This window comes from Rhinocladiella mackenziei (genome assembly GCF_000835555.1).
Source record: "Rhinocladiella mackenziei CBS 650.93 unplaced genomic scaffold supercont1.5, whole genome shotgun sequence".
In the NCBI taxonomy this organism is placed as follows: domain Eukaryota; kingdom Fungi; phylum Ascomycota; class Eurotiomycetes; order Chaetothyriales; family Herpotrichiellaceae; genus Rhinocladiella; species Rhinocladiella mackenziei.
Genome location: NW_013550600.1, coordinates 3,447,383 through 3,467,674, shown reverse-complemented (window position 1 = coordinate 3,467,674; position 20,292 = coordinate 3,447,383). Strand labels below are relative to the sequence as shown.

Below are 20,292 nucleotides of genomic sequence, written 5' to 3'. Positions count from 1 at the left end.
ATGAGGAGATTCTGGGTTGCGCAGCCAGAAGCCAGCAGCCAGCGAGTGCAGGTTTTCTTGGGTGGCACAGCACTAAGCCAGGGCTGCGATGCTCGGTACTCCTGGCATCCTGCTTAATCGGTCTCCAAATCTTCTTCTGGCCCAGATGGACTCGATGGGACGCAGATGGAGATGGAAGGTTCATTTTGGCCAGTCGAGATCAGAATGAACAGGCGACCTAGCAGTTCGATTGGTGCCCATGACCAGATGGGCTCCCCTAGGCTTCTTCTTATGGGGGCGATAGACTAAGCGTAAGGAGGCTTTGTGCAGCTAAACTGGAAGTGATTCTAGTGATTCGTGTCAAGGCTGAGCAGCTCGAATCAAGATCGCCAGCAAGGGATTCACCGATGCTAGCGTGCATCTAAGCATGTTCTGCGAGGGATAGTAAAGGGGGGGTTTACTCCATGCAATTTTGTCAGTTCTCTTCACATCGATTGCAAAGGCAGTTGGCTCGAATTCCCCATGCCGTTTCTGCTCTTTTATCCCTATTTATTGCAGCAAGCAGCAAGTATCATGCACTGTGTAGGTTGGTTTCTTTCTGAAGCCTGTCTTTCCGCTTGCTCTCGTTTTCGTGGCCTGGTTACAACTACCTGTCAAACCATCGAAAGCTGTCTCCACGTGGTCCCCGACTATTATCCGTCTACTACCTAGTTAGTCGGTCTACCGAGCGAGCGAACGAGCGAGCAGTGCGCACTCTCATGTCGCAAGCAGATCAGGAGGCGGAGTCTTTTTTGAGGAAGATTACGGAGTCGTCCACGCCATAGTTTCACCTTGTCCCCTTGACCAACGAGTAACACGCACCACTTATGATTGATCACTGATTAGCAGCACGTAATTCCTCTTTGCCTCGCTTCATCCTGAATAACGCCATTCTCCCATATTCGAAATCTCGCTTGCGGGTACAAAAGGATACTCTTCACGACCCCTGCCAGGTCTGGCCTCTTCTCCAAATATAAAAGTGGCTTTGGTCTGACAGGGAAATAGGGAGAGCACCAGCGGGAATAGGAAGAGTCTTCCATGTCAGACCTATATTTTTTTACTTCCCAAGTCAAACTTGATCAAAAGCACTTGTGTTTCCTCTGGCGCTTAATTTTCTTTTTCGTACAATGGACCCGAATCTTCTCTCCACCGCGATCCGTACTCTGAATCTGTTCTGTCAGTCCGTCCCCAGCTGCGCAACCCCCACAGTCTGGCTAATATCCCGCCTAGGTATAATACCAAGAAAAGGTGATAACTCCACTGCCGAAACACACCAGCTCCATGATTGAGAGGACAATCCTCATTGTCTGAAACACCCTCTCCTCCACGTTATGGTTTTACCGAGAATATCACGTCAAATCTCAAATGGCAAGATGACGATGAAAAGCAAAGGAAAGCGGAAGTTTGGTTTCAATGGTATCATGTTTTGCGTATTATCTATTCCTAGCAACAGTAATAGCAATAGCAACCATGTATCATGATCCTTCTTGTCTTCGCCAACCCTCCCAGTGAACTCCAGTGAATTCCAATGAATGCCAGAGTACAGTCCCATTCCCCGGTGCCCGTTCCGTGATTCTGGGGTTTCCTTTCCAAAAGTCTCGCAGCTCATCATCATGAACCATGAGCCATGAACAGTCATCAATAGCAATGAATCGTAATGATAAGAATACAGCTTTGTGTGAAACTCTATCCCTTTCAAGGCTTCAGTCTTTCTTTCTTTTTCTCCTTTCTCATCCTCGCAATTCATTATCTGCTGTTGTTTCCAAGAACCTGCTAGTTTCCTGAATCCTCCGAAGCAGCAACTTCACCTGCCCCATCCTCCAGGGAATTCATACTCAAACTTCCCGATCCTGGCGCAACACCGGCATTCATTGCGGTACTTCCAAGGAATTTCCAATTGGCTGAGACCTCTGAACCAGGGTCATAGGTAGATGGCTCTGGTTCCATATAGTCCACGTCCGTCTCGGGTAGCACAACCTTGTCTGTGTTGCCAAAGCTTCCAGTCGCCATCCCCGAGGCTCCAGCCACATAGTAGTGAATGAGATTCTTGTCAGACTCCTTACTGAAGAAGTTATAAAATCTTTTCTCAGGTTTGATGACTCCATGCAGCGCTATGCAAAAGTCCATAACCCGTCGTTTAATGATAGATGTGTACGTGGCAAGAAGGTGTTCTGCGAACGATGCCAAGCGGTCCTCTTGAATGGTGAAAAGGGTTTCGTTGCAGGCTGCAAGCCGAGCAAGCAGTTCGTTGAGCACCTGTACTCCGAATGCCATAATGATAGGGAGTCTGTTGGTGAAACGAGGACGTTCAGGTCCAAATTCTGACGCGAGACTCTGAAGACTGCTATGGAATACAGTAGTGGTCGATTTTGGCGTAACAACAGGATGGTTGGTGGTGATGATATGTTCAATTTGTTCTAGCATGTCGAGGACTGCGTCAATTGTAGGGAGCGGGTTTTGACTGAATTTGCATAGGAGATATGCTGATTCATCGATGGCGTGTAGGACCGAGGCATAACCCGAGCTGTGATTGCATCGTGCAATGAGAAGTGCGCACAATGTCATTCCAGGCTGTGGCTCTGGCCATTGTGGATACTGATGGAAAAGATCAATCAAAGTAAGGAGGATTGTGTGTCGATTGTACGCAGGATGGTTGAGATTTCCCGGTCTCTTATCCCTGGATTCGGTAACTTCATCCACCGACGTCATGTTTTTAATAAGCAATTCGAACAATTCATTAAATTGTGTTTGGTTCTTGATCAGAACACCAGGGTGAGTGTCAATCAGCTTTCTAAGCCTGCGATAGCCCAGAGCATCGAGGGTTCCGTGACGAAGGAACTCCGTGGCTGTCGCAAGTGATTTTTTTGCGGACGCAATACTAGTGCAACGACGAGGGGATCGTTGTGGTGAGCGAGTGGGAGAGTGGTGGGGCGAGCGGCTGGGGGATTTCTTTATGCGTGGACGCATAATGTTGGTGTTCTCCTTGCCCTCTGGAATGTGTTGACGGCTGGTGGGTTTGTCGACAGTATGCTCGGTTGGTTGAATGGTTTGATTTTCTGGTGCAAAGGGTTTGACCGGGCGGAGGGGCATGGTGCCAGCTGGAGCAATGTTTTCCATCAGTTGTTCATGGGCCATCACGTCGTTGGCGTGTTCAGATGTGACTGGAGTTGCGGCTACTTGGCCCTCAACGATGACTGGAGCCGGGCGCTCAGTCTTCGGGGCAGATTGGACAGTTGGGGGAGCAGACGGCCCTTTATCTTCGGCAATGACTGGTGTTTGACGACCATTCCTTTTGCTGGATGTGGAAGCTGAACGTCCCCTTTCGGCAGCTTTGATGGTCTCTGAACGGCTTGCAGTCTTGCGGTGATGGTGGGCTGTAGATGGCACTGCCTCTTTCTCGACGTGGGTGCTTGGTGTATGGCGGCCAGTCGATTTATCTGTGACTGGCTTGTCTTTGGTTTCAGGGGACTTTTTGGTAGGCTCCCCACGAGAACCAGGACGTTGTCCTTGGGTTGAGGTCGATGTCATTGGCGTAGCAACGATGCGAGCTCTTCTGACCGGTGCTGAAAGCAATGGGCGAGCATCAACTTGTGGGTTTGAGGCCTTGAGATCTTTGCCACTGTCAAGCTTCATGTCCTTGGGTGCTTTGTGGGTGGCCGTGCGAGATTGCGTAGAGATTCCATGACGTGAACCTCCCGTTGATTCAGTTTGGTGATTCCCACGAGGAGCCTGTTGAACTGGCCTTTCTTGCTTCTCTCTTGCAGGCTCAGAGGAGCCCTTTGGAATATTCTGTTTTTCTGGGACGGCATCAAGATCTTCCACCGAGCCGAATATGAAGTCTTCTGGTTTGACCGATGCAGGCGTAAAGCCACGATGTTGTTGCATGCGTTTGCTCTGGGCTTTGATGGAGGCGAGGGCTGAATCCGGTCTTGGGACTTTTATATCCTTGGCAGAACTTCTGTCGGGATTGTGACGATCATCGCGAAGGGCCGCCTGGGCATGAGAATTGAGGCCACCCATAATCATGCGAGAGCCTTGAACGTCGTATTTTGCGTACTCCCAGTAGGTTGCACGCGTGTTTTCTCGGACTTTGACTTGCCCATCGGTGAGGCCTTCATAAATGGCCTTTTTGGCCAATTCGCCGTCTTTGTCTCGGTCCATTTGACCGCGGTAGTTTTCAAGGAGAAGTCGCAACCACTCTGGGGCATAGGTGCGAGGAGGATTTCGTTTGTCTCGGAACGCAGAGCAGACATGGTAGAAGAGTCGTGTGTTGTAGCCAGCATACTTGCAAATGTTGATGACTGCGTCATTGGCGTTTTTCTGATTGACGCTTTTGGTAGAACCGCAGTGCGCAATCAGCTGCGGAAGGATGAGGTCGAGTTGGGGTTGAATTTGTGTCTCAAGGTTCTTGGCGAGGTTGGAGATCACTCGACAGGCCTGAGCAGACAGGGTGGTGCGTTCGGACGAGGCCGCTCCGAGAATACCAGGCATGACCGGCCTGACTCGTTCAACGAAGTCTCTCGGGATAGTGGAGTTCTCCTTCCGATTTTCGAGGATTTCGGAGAGTTGAGCGAGGAGATCCTGGCGCTTTTTCCAGCTCTCCTCGGTTTCCGGAAGGGTAAATTCATAGTGCAAAAAGCTGAGCACATCGACATACGTTTTTCCGAGCATCCTGACCCTGATGCCGGCAAAGGTGAAATAGATTACCTTTCCGGCGACGGGGACGAGGGCGTCGATCTTCTTGACTGCAGAGAACTTCGTTAGCGATGTCCAACCCCCAGAAGCAATTGAAATCATCGCTGGCGTACGGAAATTCATTTTGGCGACGGAAGCACGAAGCGCCTTGATTTAGCAAGGCAACACGAAGAAAACCCAACAGTGAGAATCTTGCGATGAGGGAGATTGACAGATCGGGTGTGGCAAAGTCATGTAGAGCAGAGAGCAACAAGCAAATGTAGTGGAAGTGAGCTTGCAAAGTGTAGCGATCAGGTTCAACACGCACTGTGAGAACTGTCCACGTGATGGAGAGCGATCGCGGGAAGAGGTAAAGGCAGAACGAAGAAGGGGGAAAGTACGGGTAGTTGTAGACGCCTGGAGACATACCGGATCAGCTTCCTTGACAGAGGCAAACAGGCGACGCGATTGTTTTGATATTGTTGGTGGACATTGAAGCGTTCCAAAGGTTGGTAAAAGAAGAAAAGGTCATGAGTTCGCAAACTGAGTTCGAGGTTAGAGTTTTTGATTTGTTTTCGAGGGGCCTCTTGGCGTCGACGTTGAGCGGTACCCAATCAGCATTAAAGCGTTCCACCACTTAGAGTCCCTACCATTCACCTTCCAGTCGCGTTGCCTCTTTGCTGCCTACTCGCTGCTCCACTGCATAACAGCTCCGTACATCAGCAAGTATACGGCGTGGATATAGAGAGGCCTCCCCGCATCAAGGGCATACCACGGAACCGGACTGAAATGTGCCAGCCTACACTCCCTTTCCCTTTTCGATAAACACGAAAGACGGAGAGTCCGCTTGTCTCCGTTAACAAACGACAACTCCCGTCAGATCTATCGCATGAGAACCTTGCATTGAACATAGAGCTTGGAATATCCCCGACATGCCCTCTCCAATCCCTCCGGAACTCCACCATCGACCGGTCCTTCGACTCCATTTGGACGATGTTACTCACTCAGCCACTCAAATTACTTGCGCGTCTCTGGATGGGGGATTGTACCTCGCACGAGCCATTGAGCATGTGGTGGCCAACCTATATACGCCGCATGGCTTGAAAGAGATCCCCAAAGTTAGGTCTGTGACGGTGGTGCTGAGGTCCATGGGAGGCGTCGCGTACACGACCGGTTTACAATTGGACGATCTCCACAAAGAGATCCATCTTTCACTCGACTACGTGCAAGGTGTCCTCTCCAGAAATTCACCGGGAGTGCGACATGAGATCGCTGGCGTCATCACTCATGAAATGGTTCATTGTTTCCAAAACAATTGTCACGGTACAGCTCCAGGAGGCTTGATTGAAGGAATAGCAGACTTTGTACGGCTGAAGGCGGGACTTGCTCCACCACACTGGAATCGATCGCCTGAAAATAGGGGTCGGAAATGGGATGAGGGTTACCAGAAGACTGCATGGTTTTTGGAGTGGCTCGAGGAAAGGCGTGGTCCTGGCACGGTGAGTCGTATGAATGAAATCATGGGAGAGGAGAAGTATGATGAGAAGAAACTCTGGCATGACGTTTTCGGAGAGTCGGTCGACAGGCTCTGGAATAGGTACCGAAAGACTTGGGAGGCAGATGATCAAATCGTTACCTGTGGCACCAGCATGTCAAGAGAGCCCAGTAGTACTAGCTCGGAGGCCGAGATGGTGGATCTGAGCGAAGAGGAAAGGCATGAGGCTACAAAAGAAGAAAGACAGCCCCAAAAATTCGTTGCATAGATCGAGAAGAGAATGGGTACTGGCGTGGCGTCGGGGTTTCTTCTCATTTGGATGGATGGCCTGACCGAAAATGTGAATTCTTTCCCCCCGGGTCACGATCACGAGATGAGCTACCGTCACACGAATCGGCCGCATAGGAACCATAACCGGAGAGTTGAAAGAAACTTCTGCCCGCAGGATGCAATACTTGGTCATTCGAAAGGGTCTTTGCTGACAGAATGGCCGAGATGCAGGATCAGCATTGGACTAATTTCAAATCCTGGTGAGGTATTAGCATGTATCTCACAAGAGCCATGTAGGAGCGAGAGTACAAAGAGATTTTATCAGTAAAAAATTAGAGTGTTTGTTGCCCATTTTGATCGTCACTGGGCGACCTCGGGGTTAAAAATTGATCATCACCAAAGGGCTTTGAAGTGGGAAATGAAGACGACATACCCGAAATGGTGGTCACATCGTCTCCGAGAACGTTTCACATTTCCAGTTTTGTATAACAAGAGTGGTGGGAGCAGTTCACATCATTGCACCTATTGTTTGTATCTATCACGGTGGCTATGAGTGATTTGATATGTCCATTTGCAGGTCCCCGATCTGGCCAATGCTCAATGCATTTAGTCGAACAATCCACCGAAGCCTGAGTGACGTTAGCCAACACTGTATGATTGCTAGAAGACGGCCGAGACTCACCTTCGTCTTCACTTTCTTCCTTCTCCTCTTCCTTTTCTTCCTCCGCCGCCGCAGCGGGAGCAGCCTCTTCAGTGGCAGCGGCAGCCACAGGAGCGGCGGCAGCATAAGCTTCAGGGTGGGCAATGCGGTCCTTGAGCTCCTCGATCGCCTCCCAGCTGTAGTCGGTCTCGATAGCAACTGCAATGACCTTCTTGTATCCGTTGACCAAGCTGTGGATGATAGAAGGAAGAGTGGGGTAGTTGGCAGCAAGCGAGATGGTGGTGATGGTTGTAATGGCGGAAGACAGCGATTTGAGCAGTTGGCTTTCCTCGACATCCAACACATCTGGAGAGAAGGTTTGACCTTCTTCATAAACTTGTGTAACCTTCATGCCATAAGTGAAAGGAGAAATGCCCAGCATGTTGAGAAGTGTGGCTTCTGAAGCCCCAACTTTGGCGCCGGCTTCGACCAATTTCAGCTCGGTGGTGATTTCAATGGTTCCACGAGCAATCTTTGTAGGAACACCAAGAGCCTGGAAGAAAGAAGTCTTGCCAGGTTCCATGCCAGTGTTTCCGGCTGGGACGTAGACATCGCCAGGGGCAACGGCCCCAGCACGAGCAGGGGCCGCGACTCGGTTGCTCAGAACTTTGTCACGAATGGTCTTGAGGTCGCCGTTGGTGAAAATGAAGCCCACATTTCCTGCGACAGTCAGAACATTATTTTCGATTGTATTTCCAAGCGCGGAGCGGACCTTTCACATGAGGGAGGAGACGTTCATATTCCGGGCTGTCCGGGATGAATCCCTTGAGAGCCCGACGAACCATGGTATTCTTGCCCATTAGAACCACAGCTTCACCGCGAAGAGACTGGCGAATTTCATGCATCTGTTGCGAGGAGACATTGTCGACGCTGACCTGTCAAGTTGTTAACACGCCGACCTGATTTCTATCTCGGGGAGGACGTGCGATGAAGATGGACTTGTACTCATCGAGCAAGCCCTTGAGCTTGTCGAAGTAGACAGCCTTTGTTCCGGATTTGCCCCCCATGACTTCTTAGGGATGAAGTTAGGATATTTAAGGGCAAATTGAATGCGATTTGATGTGGGAGAGGTGGTGAAATGGAAATTGAACTTCTGAAGTTGGAGGCTGCGCTTGAATTTCCCACAAAAAGTTGTGCGGTCCCTGACGGGGCCAGAAAAATGGCAGTCTTGGCGAGAGGGCTGCCACGGTGGAGGGCTCGATCGCAAATGGCAATATCAATGACTACTCTTCAACAATGGAATCTCACTGAGACTATGCCCCATTTTAAAGATCTGAATATAACGGCGTCACGATTCTCCTCAGTCGAGATGAGTGTGGCTCGTTGAAAGCTAATTTGCGGCTTGAAGGCCTTGAAGGAGAAGAACTCCACTTTACACTGAAGAATGCTTCAACATCCATTTCAAGCGCTGTGCTGTGTGCAGCCAGTTGGTGGCCAACAGCCTTTCCTGTTGGCGGCTTCAGGCCCTATTATAAACACATTTAACCTGAAAGATGGTTCTCTTCTTAGCCAATGGCCACGGACAGATAATGACGACTCAGAGCAGCATGCGACCAGCCGAGTTGACGGTGGTGAAGCCCGACCGAGCAAACGGCCAAAAATCGAAGGAGAAGACCAGCCAGAATCTTCTCATCAACACTCAGATGACTCCATTGAGATTATATCCGAGAGAAAGAAGGGCGAGCGACGAAAGCCCAAGGTAGAAAGCTCCAAGCTTCCCAATGTCTCTCATATCATCACCACCAGTGACGGCGCAACAGTCATCGTGTTGACAGCCGAGGACAAATCGATCGGCGTGTTCAAAGTTCGTTCCTGGGGCCGCTTAGATCTACTAAGTCGAAGGTGAGCTGCATCAACACGAACAGCTTCACTTTCTGGTTGACAAGACTTAGGTCAATGCCCAAACGAATGTGTGCGGTTGTTCTGACTCCAGACGAAAAGAATATCCTTGTCGGAGATAAATTCGGAGACGTCTACCTTCTTCCACTGCATCCAAGAGAAGAGTGGGTACTCCGGAAGTCCGAACAGGATCAAGTCCAAGAAATGTATGTTCCTTCTGCAACGGAATTGACGGTACACACGAAAGGAAATCTGGAAGCTCTGAGACAACAGCGTGAGCGAAAAGTGACCCGGCCGAAGAAGGACGGGCCAAATTTCGAATTCAAACTTCTTTTGGGCCATGTGTCGCTTTTGACCGATGTTGCTATCGCCGAGGTCCAAGCTGGGCTAAAACGCAGGCAATACATCTTGACTGCAGATCGAGATGAGCATATTCGCGTTTCCCGGGGTGTCTCACAAGCTCACATCATTGAGCATTACTGTCTAGGACATCGAGAGTTTGTGAGCAAGCTGTGTGTGGTACCTTGGAACCCAGAAATACTCGTCGCAGGGAGTGGTGAGCCGTCTTTGAGAGTCTACTATTGGCAAAAGGGGACATTGCTCGACGAGGAACTCTTTCAAGGAGCTGTACAAAATGACATCACTAAATTCTTGAATCCGAGCGATGGTGAACGATCTTTCGATCGACTGGCAGTCTCCGGTATATGGCCCATACATTGCAGTGTCTCCGGAAATGCACCACAATCTCGCCCACCACCACATTTTCTCCTGGTTGCTCTTGAAGGGTAAGGTGGATCTCCTGTCATTTTTGGCATTCAGGCTAACTGCATCTTTTCCAGTCTACCGATGATCTTAAGTTACACACTCACAGAACAAGGACAGCTCCGACACCATCAGACACTGACACTAGGAGGTAACGCATTGGACATTAGTACTGGTCCTGCCCTCTGGAATATTGTGGTTAGCGTTGATATGGTACACAAGCCTGGTTCAATGAGGGAGATTCGACCTCACGAGACACCAGCAGCGGAAGCATTTGACACTTTTGAACTGCTTTCCAGCCCGCCCAGAAATGATGTCAATGGCTCTAGTCACCACGAAGGATGTGACCAAGCCTTGTTGCGCTGGGAGAAATCAAGTCTTGCAATGCTCTTGAACAATGCAGCCTTGAACTGCGAGAGGGGTGAGATGCCATCAGCGGCAGCGGCAGCAGCAGCTCCATCGAAAGGTAAAGATTTGTATAGCCTATTAGGAGAGAACCTGTACGGGCTGGAAAATTTGCGCAAAAAAAGGGGCATCAATGTAGCAGAGGATGAGGAGGACGAGGCTGAAGAAGACGTACCGGCAAGTGTAGAAGGGCTATCATAGTCATCGAGAGCGCTACGTTGAATAATCCAGAACTTCTCCAGACAAAATAATGTGTAAATGTCGCAAAATAAATACCCATCTGGTCCCGGGGAGAGGACGTAGTAAAATATTTGATCAGCCTCGCGAGGCTCCGAAGGGACACGGGAGAACCTCGGCTAAAAGAATACGTGCTTCAATCGACGACAACGTCAATTCTTGCCTTCAACGTCCCGCCCTCAATCAGCAGACTCCAACATTCACCATATTTGCTTCCGAATACCGTACACAATGAAGAAAGGTTTCCTACCTTTGAAAAATGACCGCCTCCTTCGGGCCGCACGTGGTGGGTTTAGTATTGAGTTTTCATCAACGGACCTCGGAGCTAAACGGCATCAGGCCAAAAAGTCGATAGACCACCTATCTGGGTGATGCGACAAGGTATGCGGCGGTCAGTGCCTTTCCACCCCCTTCGCTAGATGACGCTGACCTTTCAAAGCCGGCCGTTATCTCCCTGAATACCACCAAGCGAAAGGCGACCGCGACTTTTTCGAATGCTGTCGTTCCCCAGAGATCGCCTCCGCCTTGACTCTCCAGCCTATTGATCGATACGATGGCCTCATAGACGCTGCAATTATCTTCTCCGATATTCTCGTCATTCCACAGGCTATGGGCATGGAAGTCAAGATGGTGGATGGCGTCGGACCCAAATTCCCTAAACCGCTCCGCTCGCCTGCGGACAAACAATACCAGGAACTTGTCAAGCAGAAAGTCGATGTGGAGAAAGAGCTCGAGTATGTCTACAAGGCAATAACGATGACACGAACTAAGCTCGCGGGACGAGTACCTTTATTCGGATTCTGCGGCGCACCGTGGACACTGTTATGCTACATGGTTGAAGGGGGGGGGACAAAACTTTTCAAAGAAGCCAAAACGTGGATCTACAAATATGGCAAGGAGAGCAAGGTTCTCTTGCGGAAGATGTCCGAGATTTGCGTCGAGTATCTCGCGCTGCAAGTCGCGGCCGGAGCACAGATCTTACAGGTTTTCGATTCCTGGGCTGGGGAATTGTCGCCTTCTTCGTTCAAAGAATTCGCACTGCCATCACTGCGGTATATTGCGGAGAACTTACCGAAGAAGCTACGCGAGATGGGCGAGGATGTGGTGCCCATGGTCGTTTTTGCAAAGGGAGCATGGTACGCTCTCGACGAACTATGCAATTCTGGCTTCGATGTCGTTAGTCTCGATTGGCTACACGACCCCAAGGAGGCCGTGAGAATAGCCAGAGGCCGAGTCACCTTGCAAGGCAATGCTGATCCCGGTGTCCTCTACGGTAGTCACGAATCGATCACTTCCGTTGTCCAGAACATGGTTGAAGGATTCGGAGGCGGCAAGCAACGATGGATTGTCAACCTTGGACACGGCGTGACTCCGGGTGTCAATCCAGATGACCTGAAATTCTTCTTTGAGGAAATCCACAGATTTACGGCGTGAAAGACGTGAAAAATCATGAAAACTCGCTGCGGTAGAGAAAGGTGTCCAATGGATCATTGTCATTGTCATTGTTCACCGATGTCTTCATTCCTGCGAGACGTCAATCTCAGATCTATAATCCATAAAAACTAGGATGGCAGTGGGTTCTTACCAAACATGAGGTTTCTGTTCGATAAACCTCTTCATCAACCCTTTGCATTCCTCGTTCTCGAGCACCACGACCTCAATCCCTCTTTGTTTCAAATACTCCTCTCCACCTACAAATGTCTTGTTCTCCCCTATCACCACCCTCGCCACTTTATACAAGATGCACGCCCCCGTGCACATGTCGCAGGGACTTAGTGTCGTGTACATGGTCGCCTTTTCGTAGGCCGTTGCTGGTAAGCGGCCGGAATTTTCGAGTGCGGAAATCTCGCCCTTCAAATACACCGTCAAGACAGATCCTTTCTCCACAAGATCCAGGAATTAACGCAACGACGGTTAACACAAAAGCCTTGTTGTTTTCTTATCTGGGTAAAAAACGTAGGGGGGGAGAACTTGCATGCAACGTCGCACTTCCTTTCTGCACACGCATATTATGTCCCCGACCGAGAATTGTACCGTCTTTGGAAACGAGGCATGCTCCTTTTTATCGCCCATTGGATCAGCGTTAGTACTCCATACTCATCGTATATGACTGATCGGGCTGGCCGGTGGAGACTTACCGATAGGCACGCCGCCTTCCGCAAAGCCCTTTTTGGCTTCTTCGACGGCGGCGAGGAAGCCTGGATCTGTCTCGGACATAGATGTGATCGGTACAAGCGAGACGAAGAGGAGCGTCGAGAATATTTCTATATGGGACTACTAAGAAGCGTTATCGAGCAGGATAGAGAGCTGCTGCCCACGTTCGGAACCACAAATAAGTTGCAACCGGAAATGACCGTCTAGAACTTGTCTGCCCTTGAGTCTCGTAAACCTTAAAAAGGGGTGTCTCGGCCTCACCAGCCTTATATGCAGATGTCTCTTGAATATGGAAGTGTGCCTTTGAATCTATTTGATGTCTGAGACTCCGGGGCCGCCGAGCCAAATACCTCGCAAGCTCAGGTTGAACGGGTTATTCTTCTTTCATATCTTCGCCCTTTCTTGTCTATTCCTCCCCTTCCAACCTTTAAGATCCCTCAACTCCGTCTCCGGGTCCAAATGCGCCAGATCCTTCTTCTCAACCCTTTGCCCCGGTCTCCACTTCCAGCACTCCGCGATCTCCTCATCCAGCTTACCCTCAAGCATATCTACCACGTACCTCCCGAGCACAGGCATGAACTTGAACCCGTGCGCCGATCCCCCGGTGGCAAAAAACAGACCATCATGTTCCGGGTGCGCCGTTATTAGAAAGTGCCGATCAGGCGTATCCGCGTCCGGGAATGTATCGGGGCAGCGACCCTTGGCAGCGACCTTCGTACCACAGCGACCTGATTAAGCTCGATTTGGCGTAGTTGATGGAAAGAGGCAACCAATGATGTAAAGGTACCTAAAATCCCTAGTAAAAGCGCACAAATCGAGGTACCAAAACATCAAAATTGAAGTGCTCGCATCAAGTCACGATTTGAGTGCTTGTTATCGGCCCCTCTGCAATTGTATAGACTTTCTTGGTGTTGCAAAGCCTTTTCGAACCCCTCTTGTTGCTATTACCCCAATGGCCACTTCCTTTGTCGGCGACGTCTGGCGAGCGCCTTCAGGATGCTCTCAACACCTTCGTGGGCCTCTTGAGAGCCTTGTCAACTCTTTCCCTGTCTCTTGGCTTCAGACTCCTGTTACTGGCGAGGTGTTTGGGTCTCTTCCTGAGGCTGAGAGACGTCTAAAGGCCTTTGCACTCGTCACCGGCTTTGATGTCGTCCGTAACGGTGGAGGAAATGCTAAAGTGCCTGCCTCAGTCTTCAAATGCATTCACCACGGAGAGAAAACTCGAAACTTTCGAGGGCTCGAGGATCACGTCGCTGTCGGTGAAGAGGGCGAAATCATATCTAGGAGGAAGCGAGAGAGGACTGCGGTTCGACAAACAGGGTGCAACTGGCGTTGTAGAGTCAGCTTTAAGTCAATTGATCGCGGCAGCGAGAAGGGATGGGTGTTAACCGTCATGTCGCTTGAACATGAAGGCCATGAATTGACTGAAAATCCTCTCGCTGTCTATCCGCGTTTCATGAATGACTTATCTGATTTTCAAGAAATTCGAGCCGCCGCAACATCTCATCGTATTGCAATCATTCCATACTCTGCATCGCGAAGAGTGCTCGAGTCGTCGTCTGAGTTTGGCCTGAATTTGACGTCAAGACAGTATTACAACCTTGTAAGGAAGTGGAAGCCAAACCAAGAGGATTCGAGGACAATTGCTGGGCTTTTGGCAGCGCTGGAAGACGAGGGATTCGTATACAGCACTCGTGTCGAGGAAGGATTAAATGAAAAGAATGAAGTCGTAAGTAGAAAGTTGATTCAAGTCTGGTTTACTCATCCCTCGCTGTTGGCGCTCGCGCGTCGTTTTGTTGGAGGCTTTCTTGTCGTGATAGACGGCACCTTCAATACGAATTCGTTCAGGCTTCCTCTACTCATCGCCGTCGGTCAGCTAAATTCAAGAAAAACCTTTCCAATCGCCTTTTCCTGGTGTCGAAGCGAAGACAAGGACTCCTACCTATTCTTCTGGCACAGTTTTATCTCTTTCTGTCTCCAGGCCCCGGGGCAGCCTCAAATCGCACCTCCCGAAGTCATTTTAGGCGATCAAGCAGGTGGTTTAGCAGCGTCAATCCCTGAGGCTTTTCCCGATGCAAAACAGCAATTTTGCACCTGGCACGCGGTTGAGGCAATGATTGTGAAGGCGCGAAAACTTGGAATCAAGAAAGACGAGATTGATAGCCACTTCGACGATCAGGGCACAGAGATTCAAGGGCTTCGAAGCCTCTGTTACTCTTACCTTCAGGCCGAAACTGAGGCAGATCTGAACGCCAATCGCGAAACTGTCTGCGCAAAAGGAGGGAGAGAATTCAGGCAATACATCAACGAGGAGTGGCTGCCAAAGGAGCGTAAAGTTGCCCACTTTTACACACGCCTCTACGCAAATCTCGGTGCCAGAGCAAGTCAAAGAGTCGAGTCATATCATGGTGTTATGAGGGAGATCACAAATGGCCAATTAAGCCTCGAAGATGCGGCTAAACGGCTTACGATGAAGGTCAAATCAGTCCTCAAGGATCTTCAGGACGATGAGGCGCTCTCTCATCGTCACTACCCTCGTCTAGCTCAGTCTGACGTCTTCAAAGCCCTGCGAATGAAGGTCTCGAATGAGGCACTCGCCTTACTTGAGAAGGAATGGACGGAACTTAATCAATTCATGATGAGGGGAGAGCAATTGAGCGAGATTTGCGAGTGCCCGATTCTCTACCAGTTCGGTATTGCCTGCAAACATTATCTACTCCGGGCCTTTCTCGAAAATTTACCTCTACCGAAAACTCTTCTACACCCTCGTTGGTGGCTGTCAGGACCGGAAATCACGGAGCGTAATTGGAAGCCATTCTACCCTTCTGAGGCGCCTCAAGAAGATCTGAGGTCGAACCAAGACGCTCAACAGGCTCTACTACTCGCTGAAATCAGAAATCAGCTAAATCCTGAGGAGCGCCATCGTTACGATGTTCAAATAGCTCGTGGAGAGCGACAAATTCGCGAATTCCACAGGCAAGTCTTTAGGAATCTTTCAATGATCGGTCAACAACACCTTGAATTGCAGCAAATACCCATCGGCCAACCTGACCCTGTTGTAAGACGACGAATCGTTCAAAAGGCCTCTCACGGACCTCGTGAAGCACGGGGCTTAACAGCGAACGAGATTCTAGAACGTCAAGAGCGCCAGGAAAAGCGTCAAAGACGTCAAGATGAACGCGCTGACGAGCGACGACAACAAGCTCAATTGACGTCTACTCCCCGAGCCAGCATAACAGTGACAGAGACAGCAAGACCGACAACACCTCCGCCTCAGATTACTCCTCTCTCACGACGTTTACCAATTCGCACTCCAGACAGACCACGACCACGTCGATCTCCTACCCCTGAGGCCTCTCCGACAGTCAACGACGAGATCTTCGATCTACCAGCGTCTACGGCACCTCCAGCACTAGGAGGAGGTAGAGGAAAGAGAAGGCGCAACCACACGGCGAGATACAAAGAGGCAAAGGAGCAAGGACTCATACAAGATTCACAAGAGGCTCACAGAGCATCAGGAAGGCTCTGAAGGTGGTCAACAGCGAGGTCAGGAGGCAAGAGGGGGAAGGGGGACTTTAGACAGACTAAATAGGCGACAGAGAGCTCCTGATACACAACAACACCAAAATCGAGTGTGAAAAGGCTTCTAAAGTCGAGTGCAAATAGCTCTGTCGAAAGGCCTTAATGACACTGTTTAAAAAGAACACCAAAAAGGGCCAACTATGCGAGGGAGGCAAAGTGGATGGAAAGGTACCTGAAAACCCCCCATTTTCCTAGGGATTTGAGGTACCTCGCCATCCTCCGGGCAACTCTCGCACAACTAGGCTCAATTGGTGTTTAGCAGGTCGCTGTGGTACGAAGGTCGCTGCCAAGGGTCGCTGCCCCGATACATTCCCCCGCGTCCCAGCACAGGCGCGTATAACTGAATGGTCTGTCCGCGAGTTCAGGCAGGACCCGACGCAGGTTATCGCGCATCGTCGCTTCGATCTCAAGCGGTAGGCCGTCACCGGGGTTTTGCGCGAAGGTGTGCGGAATCGACGTGGTAATCCCGCTATGAGGATCGGTGAGAGTGTTGGTGATGAATTTGCTGTGTGCCAATTTGAAGGCACCATCAGGCCCGGGTGGAAAGAAGTAACCCAGCTCCAAGTTATCGAGAATGGGCAGCGAGGCGTAATGGCGTGTTTCTGACGGCGTCAATTGGATGTGTGCTACACTGTGGCCTTTTGCGACGAGTTGGCCGTGCACGTCGATGAGGGATGCGGTCCAAGCTCCCGTGGCGACGACCACCATGTCGGCATCGTTTCTGTGTCCGTCTTGTGTGCGAACGCCCGTGCAGCACCCGGAGGGCGAGAAGATTAGGTCGCGTACATGTCCTTGATTTCCCGAGATAAAGCTGACTCCATTTTGCTGCGCAGCCAGTGCCATCCGACGGAGTGCTTCTCCTGAATGGGCCCAGCCAGCAGCCGGGTTCCAGACATTGATGTTCCACCCGTCAAAAGTCCCCTTTGCCGAGACAGGATAGCGTCTTTGGATCTCTTCAGTCGTCAGCCTCTCGATGCCTTTGATGCCCAGTTTCTGCGCCGTGGCAATCGACCCCTTGACGAAGGGGACAGACAGGTTTTTGGCACTCAGGACCCAGCCAGGGACGTGATAAAGATCACGAAACAACTCTGATGACCGCCAGGCTTCTATTGATTCGATTGCCAGTCTGGCATAAAGAGGCTCGTTATATTCACTGCGGATGATCTTGCTAATGTCTGTAGATGCCGCTTCGAGTGATGGCGGGGCGTAACGGTCAAGGACCCGGATCGATTTGTAGCCTCGTTGAGACAGATGGTATGCTGTTGATACGCCGAACGCCCCAGCGCCGACTATGAGGATATTTGAGTCTGGATTCATGGTTCTAGCTCTTCTTAAGAGTGATGTGACGCTGGAAAGTTGCGAAAACCTTCAGGTTCTAACATGCGAAGACCAAAGTCTTGTCAATATAGGCCCAGACGTTTTCTACCCTAGAGACGAATCCTTTCAACAAATCAAACATCTGTGTCGATCGAGGAAAATCATCATATGCCACAGGCCTCTCAAGAGGTAGGTAAATGCAGGATTGAAGTACTCTGCCCCCGGATCTTTTTTGGGTGACAGTCATAGAAAAGCCGGCCTCAGTGTGTCGACCGGGGAAGTTAGAAAGGTATGAATATCAACTCCGCCTTGACCTTCCTCCAACACTCATTCCATCAAAACGTCCAACGTCAATGAGTTATGATTATCTAAGTTCAGTTGTGATGGCAATGTAGTCCGGCTCCCAGCCGCACGATACGGGATCCACACTAATCAAATGGCTTCTCCTCGACCTTCCCAACGTGTTGGTCCGGGTCTGGCTATCGTCATCACCGAGTCTTATACGGTTCGGAGATGCACGACACACTGGGGAAAAGAACGGGCGGTTACTCCGAGTGGTGTAGGTGAAAGTTAGTCCGCAGCCGATCCCGTGCAAGCTGGCCCATTGGCTATAGCGAAGTCCGAGTACCAGATACACGCATGTCGCAATCAGCTTGAAAATGGGGAAATACGAAGGATCAATACATCGATTGGATTCTGAATTTTGGGACTGTTATCTGAATTGATTCAACTAGTTATTTGGAACACTAGGAAAGCAGTAATCCTATCTCATTCAGTGCACCATTAAACGTTCGAGCTGGTGAGATGCATCTGTCTCCAATCGCGTTGCAGAAAAGCCGCCCTCCTCTTGGACTTAGTACGTGTAGCGAAACGATCTCTTCTCCTTATCAGTCTTGTCTGAGAACGCTTCCATGACCTCTTCGCCTCGCTCATCAAAAGCTCCTTCTCTCTCCCTCTTCTGATTTTCCCCGTAGCAGAGCAGACCGTAGCCAGAGATCGCAGCAATTGCGACAGTAATACAAGCCAGGAGTCCAGCATATCCGTGTGGGTAATCCGGGGCATCTGAATCACGAAACACCTGGGGTCCTAAAATGTTGCCCAGGCAGTAAGCGAGGAAGAAGATGGCATTCATGGTCACTTTCTTTGAATGTCCCGATGTGTTGGCCATGGGGAGAGAAGTGCAGAGCACATATGGCGCCCAGTACGTGTAAAACACGTAATAAGCTGCAAGTAGGCCATGTTGGTTGGTTCGAGGCAATTTCCACATGAGGATTGCGCAAATCATAGGGACGATGTTGGCCAATGCAATGATGATACACCGAGAGTTCTTGATCTTTGATGCTGGATAGGCAAGGATGAGCTGCCAAACTGTAGCTAGGACTCCAGTAGGGATTCCCAGAAGTGTCGTATTGAGAGGAGAGTACCCAAGGCCCGTGACGATGATAGCGGCGAAAGTGACCAGGCCACCGTTCGGGATATTTTGGGCACATGAAAAGAGAGCAAGAAGCCAGGTCTTGGGATCCATCAAGCATTCCCGGACTTGGTACCATTTGATGCGCTTGTCCTCCATACCGGTATTGTTGTCCTTGACTCGAACCAAGCAAATGTACTTTTCACGGTCGCTCATCCAGCGACAGGTGGTGGGAGAATCGGGCAGGGAAAACCACAGGAGAACTGCCCACAGAACAGAATAAGCTCCGAGAACCAAAAACAGTAGCCTCCATGGGTGGAGAGAGGTGTGGGTATGTCCGATGCCATAGCTGATGATTCCCGAGAAGATCGATGAGCCCTATTAGAACAGTGTGGTTAAACAAATCAACCAACGGGTTCTGACCCCTACATACCTGATTGAACCAGAACGCTACTCGAATTGGTTGCTCTTCTTTCGTCCACCACATGACGGTCAAGATACTGCAAATTGGAAACACAAAAGCCTCGGACATTCCCATGATGAAACGAACAGTGGCAAGACCGGCAAAATTCTGCGTCGCCGCTGTGCACAGCATCATGATTGCCCAGCCCATACAAGCGCCAGCAAAGACTTTGGCGACAGGAAACTTCTGAATGATGAGTCCGGCAGGGTATTCGAAGAAGAGGTATCCAAAATAAAAGATGGAGCCCACCCAGGAGAACTGGTCTCCGACAAGGTTGGTATCGTCTCTCATACCGTAGATCGCCGCGTTGGATATGATAACCTTGTCGACCGCAGCAAGAATAATTGTCAAAGCAATGAGAGGGAGGATCCTCAGATCGATCTTCCATAGGACACGACGAGCCTCTTTGTCTGATATTGGCTCGGAGGTGATTGCCGGGTCGAGATTGGCGAGAAATTTAGCGGCTAGATCGAGGTCTGGTCTCCCAGCAATGACGTCGCGAGCCTCACCCTGATCACTTGGTGCTTTGATATGAGAGGAAGAGATGGTTTCTTGCTTTTCGTTAGCCATTGTTGCAGTTGTGGCAATACTTGGGGAGAGAGAGAGTGTGTGTGTGTGTGTGAGTTAAAGACGATGGCGGTAGTCGGCTAAGAGTGAACAATCAATCCTTGGTGGTTGGTCGGGTGAAGTGCTAATCAATATATAAACATGGATGTCCAACGTGCCTGCTTTGGTAAGTATCTAATCTCAACTCTTATCGCAGGAACAGAGCACAGGCCCGCGTCATATAAACCAAGAAGGGAACTAGACACATTGAAATCTGGCCAAGAGACACATGGAAACATCAAAGCCATGAGGAGGAACAAGCAGGAAGGTCGGTGCGAAGATCAGTCGCCGCTGTGACTGTCAATCTCACCTATTAGGTATTAGAACCTGCTTGTCCCAAATGCTTTGACGGGCAAGTC

The 20,292-nt window shown here is 50.2% G+C and overlaps 7 protein-coding genes across 7 annotated transcripts; 2 read left to right on the top strand and 5 right to left on the bottom strand.

Annotated features, from left to right (window-relative positions):
- Positions 1 to 1,791: 1,791 nt before the first annotated feature.
- Z518_07751 (uncharacterized protein) lies at positions 1,792 to 4,836 on the bottom strand (the record flags this gene model as incomplete). Its single annotated transcript, XM_013415879.1, has 1 exon — positions 1,792 to 4,836. The coding sequence occupies one exon, from the start codon at positions 4,834 to 4,836 to the stop codon at positions 1,792 to 1,794; it is 3,045 nt and encodes a 1,014-aa protein (XP_013271333.1).
- Positions 4,837 to 5,624: 788 nt separating this feature from the next.
- On the top strand, positions 5,625 to 6,455 carry Z518_07750 (uncharacterized protein; the record flags this gene model as incomplete). The annotated part of the gene is made up of 1 exon (XM_013415878.1): positions 5,625 to 6,455. The coding sequence occupies one exon, from the start codon at positions 5,625 to 5,627 to the stop codon at positions 6,453 to 6,455; it is 831 nt and encodes a 276-aa protein (XP_013271332.1).
- Positions 6,456 to 7,063: 608 nt separating this feature from the next.
- Z518_07749 (60S acidic ribosomal protein P0) lies at positions 7,064 to 8,164 on the bottom strand (the record flags this gene model as incomplete). Its single annotated transcript, XM_013415877.1, has 4 exons — positions 7,064 to 7,086; positions 7,140 to 7,817; positions 7,870 to 8,032; positions 8,057 to 8,164. The coding sequence occupies 4 exons, from the start codon at positions 8,162 to 8,164 to the stop codon at positions 7,064 to 7,066; spliced, it is 972 nt and encodes a 323-aa protein (XP_013271331.1).
- Positions 8,165 to 8,541: 377 nt separating this feature from the next.
- Z518_07748 (uroporphyrinogen decarboxylase) lies at positions 8,542 to 11,834 on the top strand (the record flags this gene model as incomplete). The annotated part of the gene is made up of 5 exons (XM_013415876.1): positions 8,542 to 8,999; positions 9,050 to 9,781; positions 9,836 to 10,224; positions 10,740 to 10,781; positions 10,840 to 11,834. 5 exons carry the CDS (start codon positions 8,542 to 8,544, stop codon positions 11,832 to 11,834), a joined length of 2,616 nt encoding a protein of 871 aa, XP_013271330.1.
- Positions 11,835 to 11,981: 147 nt separating this feature from the next.
- On the bottom strand, positions 11,982 to 12,617 carry Z518_07747 (uncharacterized protein; the record flags this gene model as incomplete). The annotated part of the gene is made up of 3 exons (XM_013415875.1): positions 11,982 to 12,277; positions 12,372 to 12,458; positions 12,539 to 12,617. The coding sequence occupies 3 exons, from the start codon at positions 12,615 to 12,617 to the stop codon at positions 11,982 to 11,984; spliced, it is 462 nt and encodes a 153-aa protein (XP_013271329.1).
- Positions 12,618 to 16,391: 3,774 nt separating this feature from the next.
- Positions 16,392 to 17,453, bottom strand: Z518_07746 (uncharacterized protein; the record flags this gene model as incomplete). The annotated part of the gene is made up of 1 exon (XM_013415874.1): positions 16,392 to 17,453. The coding sequence occupies one exon, from the start codon at positions 17,451 to 17,453 to the stop codon at positions 16,392 to 16,394; it is 1,062 nt and encodes a 353-aa protein (XP_013271328.1).
- An 853-nt stretch (positions 17,454 to 18,306) lies between these two features.
- Positions 18,307 to 19,897, bottom strand: Z518_07745 (uncharacterized protein; the record flags this gene model as incomplete). Its single annotated transcript, XM_013415873.1, has 2 exons — positions 18,307 to 19,242; positions 19,298 to 19,897. 2 exons carry the CDS (start codon positions 19,895 to 19,897, stop codon positions 18,307 to 18,309), a joined length of 1,536 nt encoding a protein of 511 aa, XP_013271327.1.
- Positions 19,898 to 20,292: the final 395 nt, after the last annotated feature.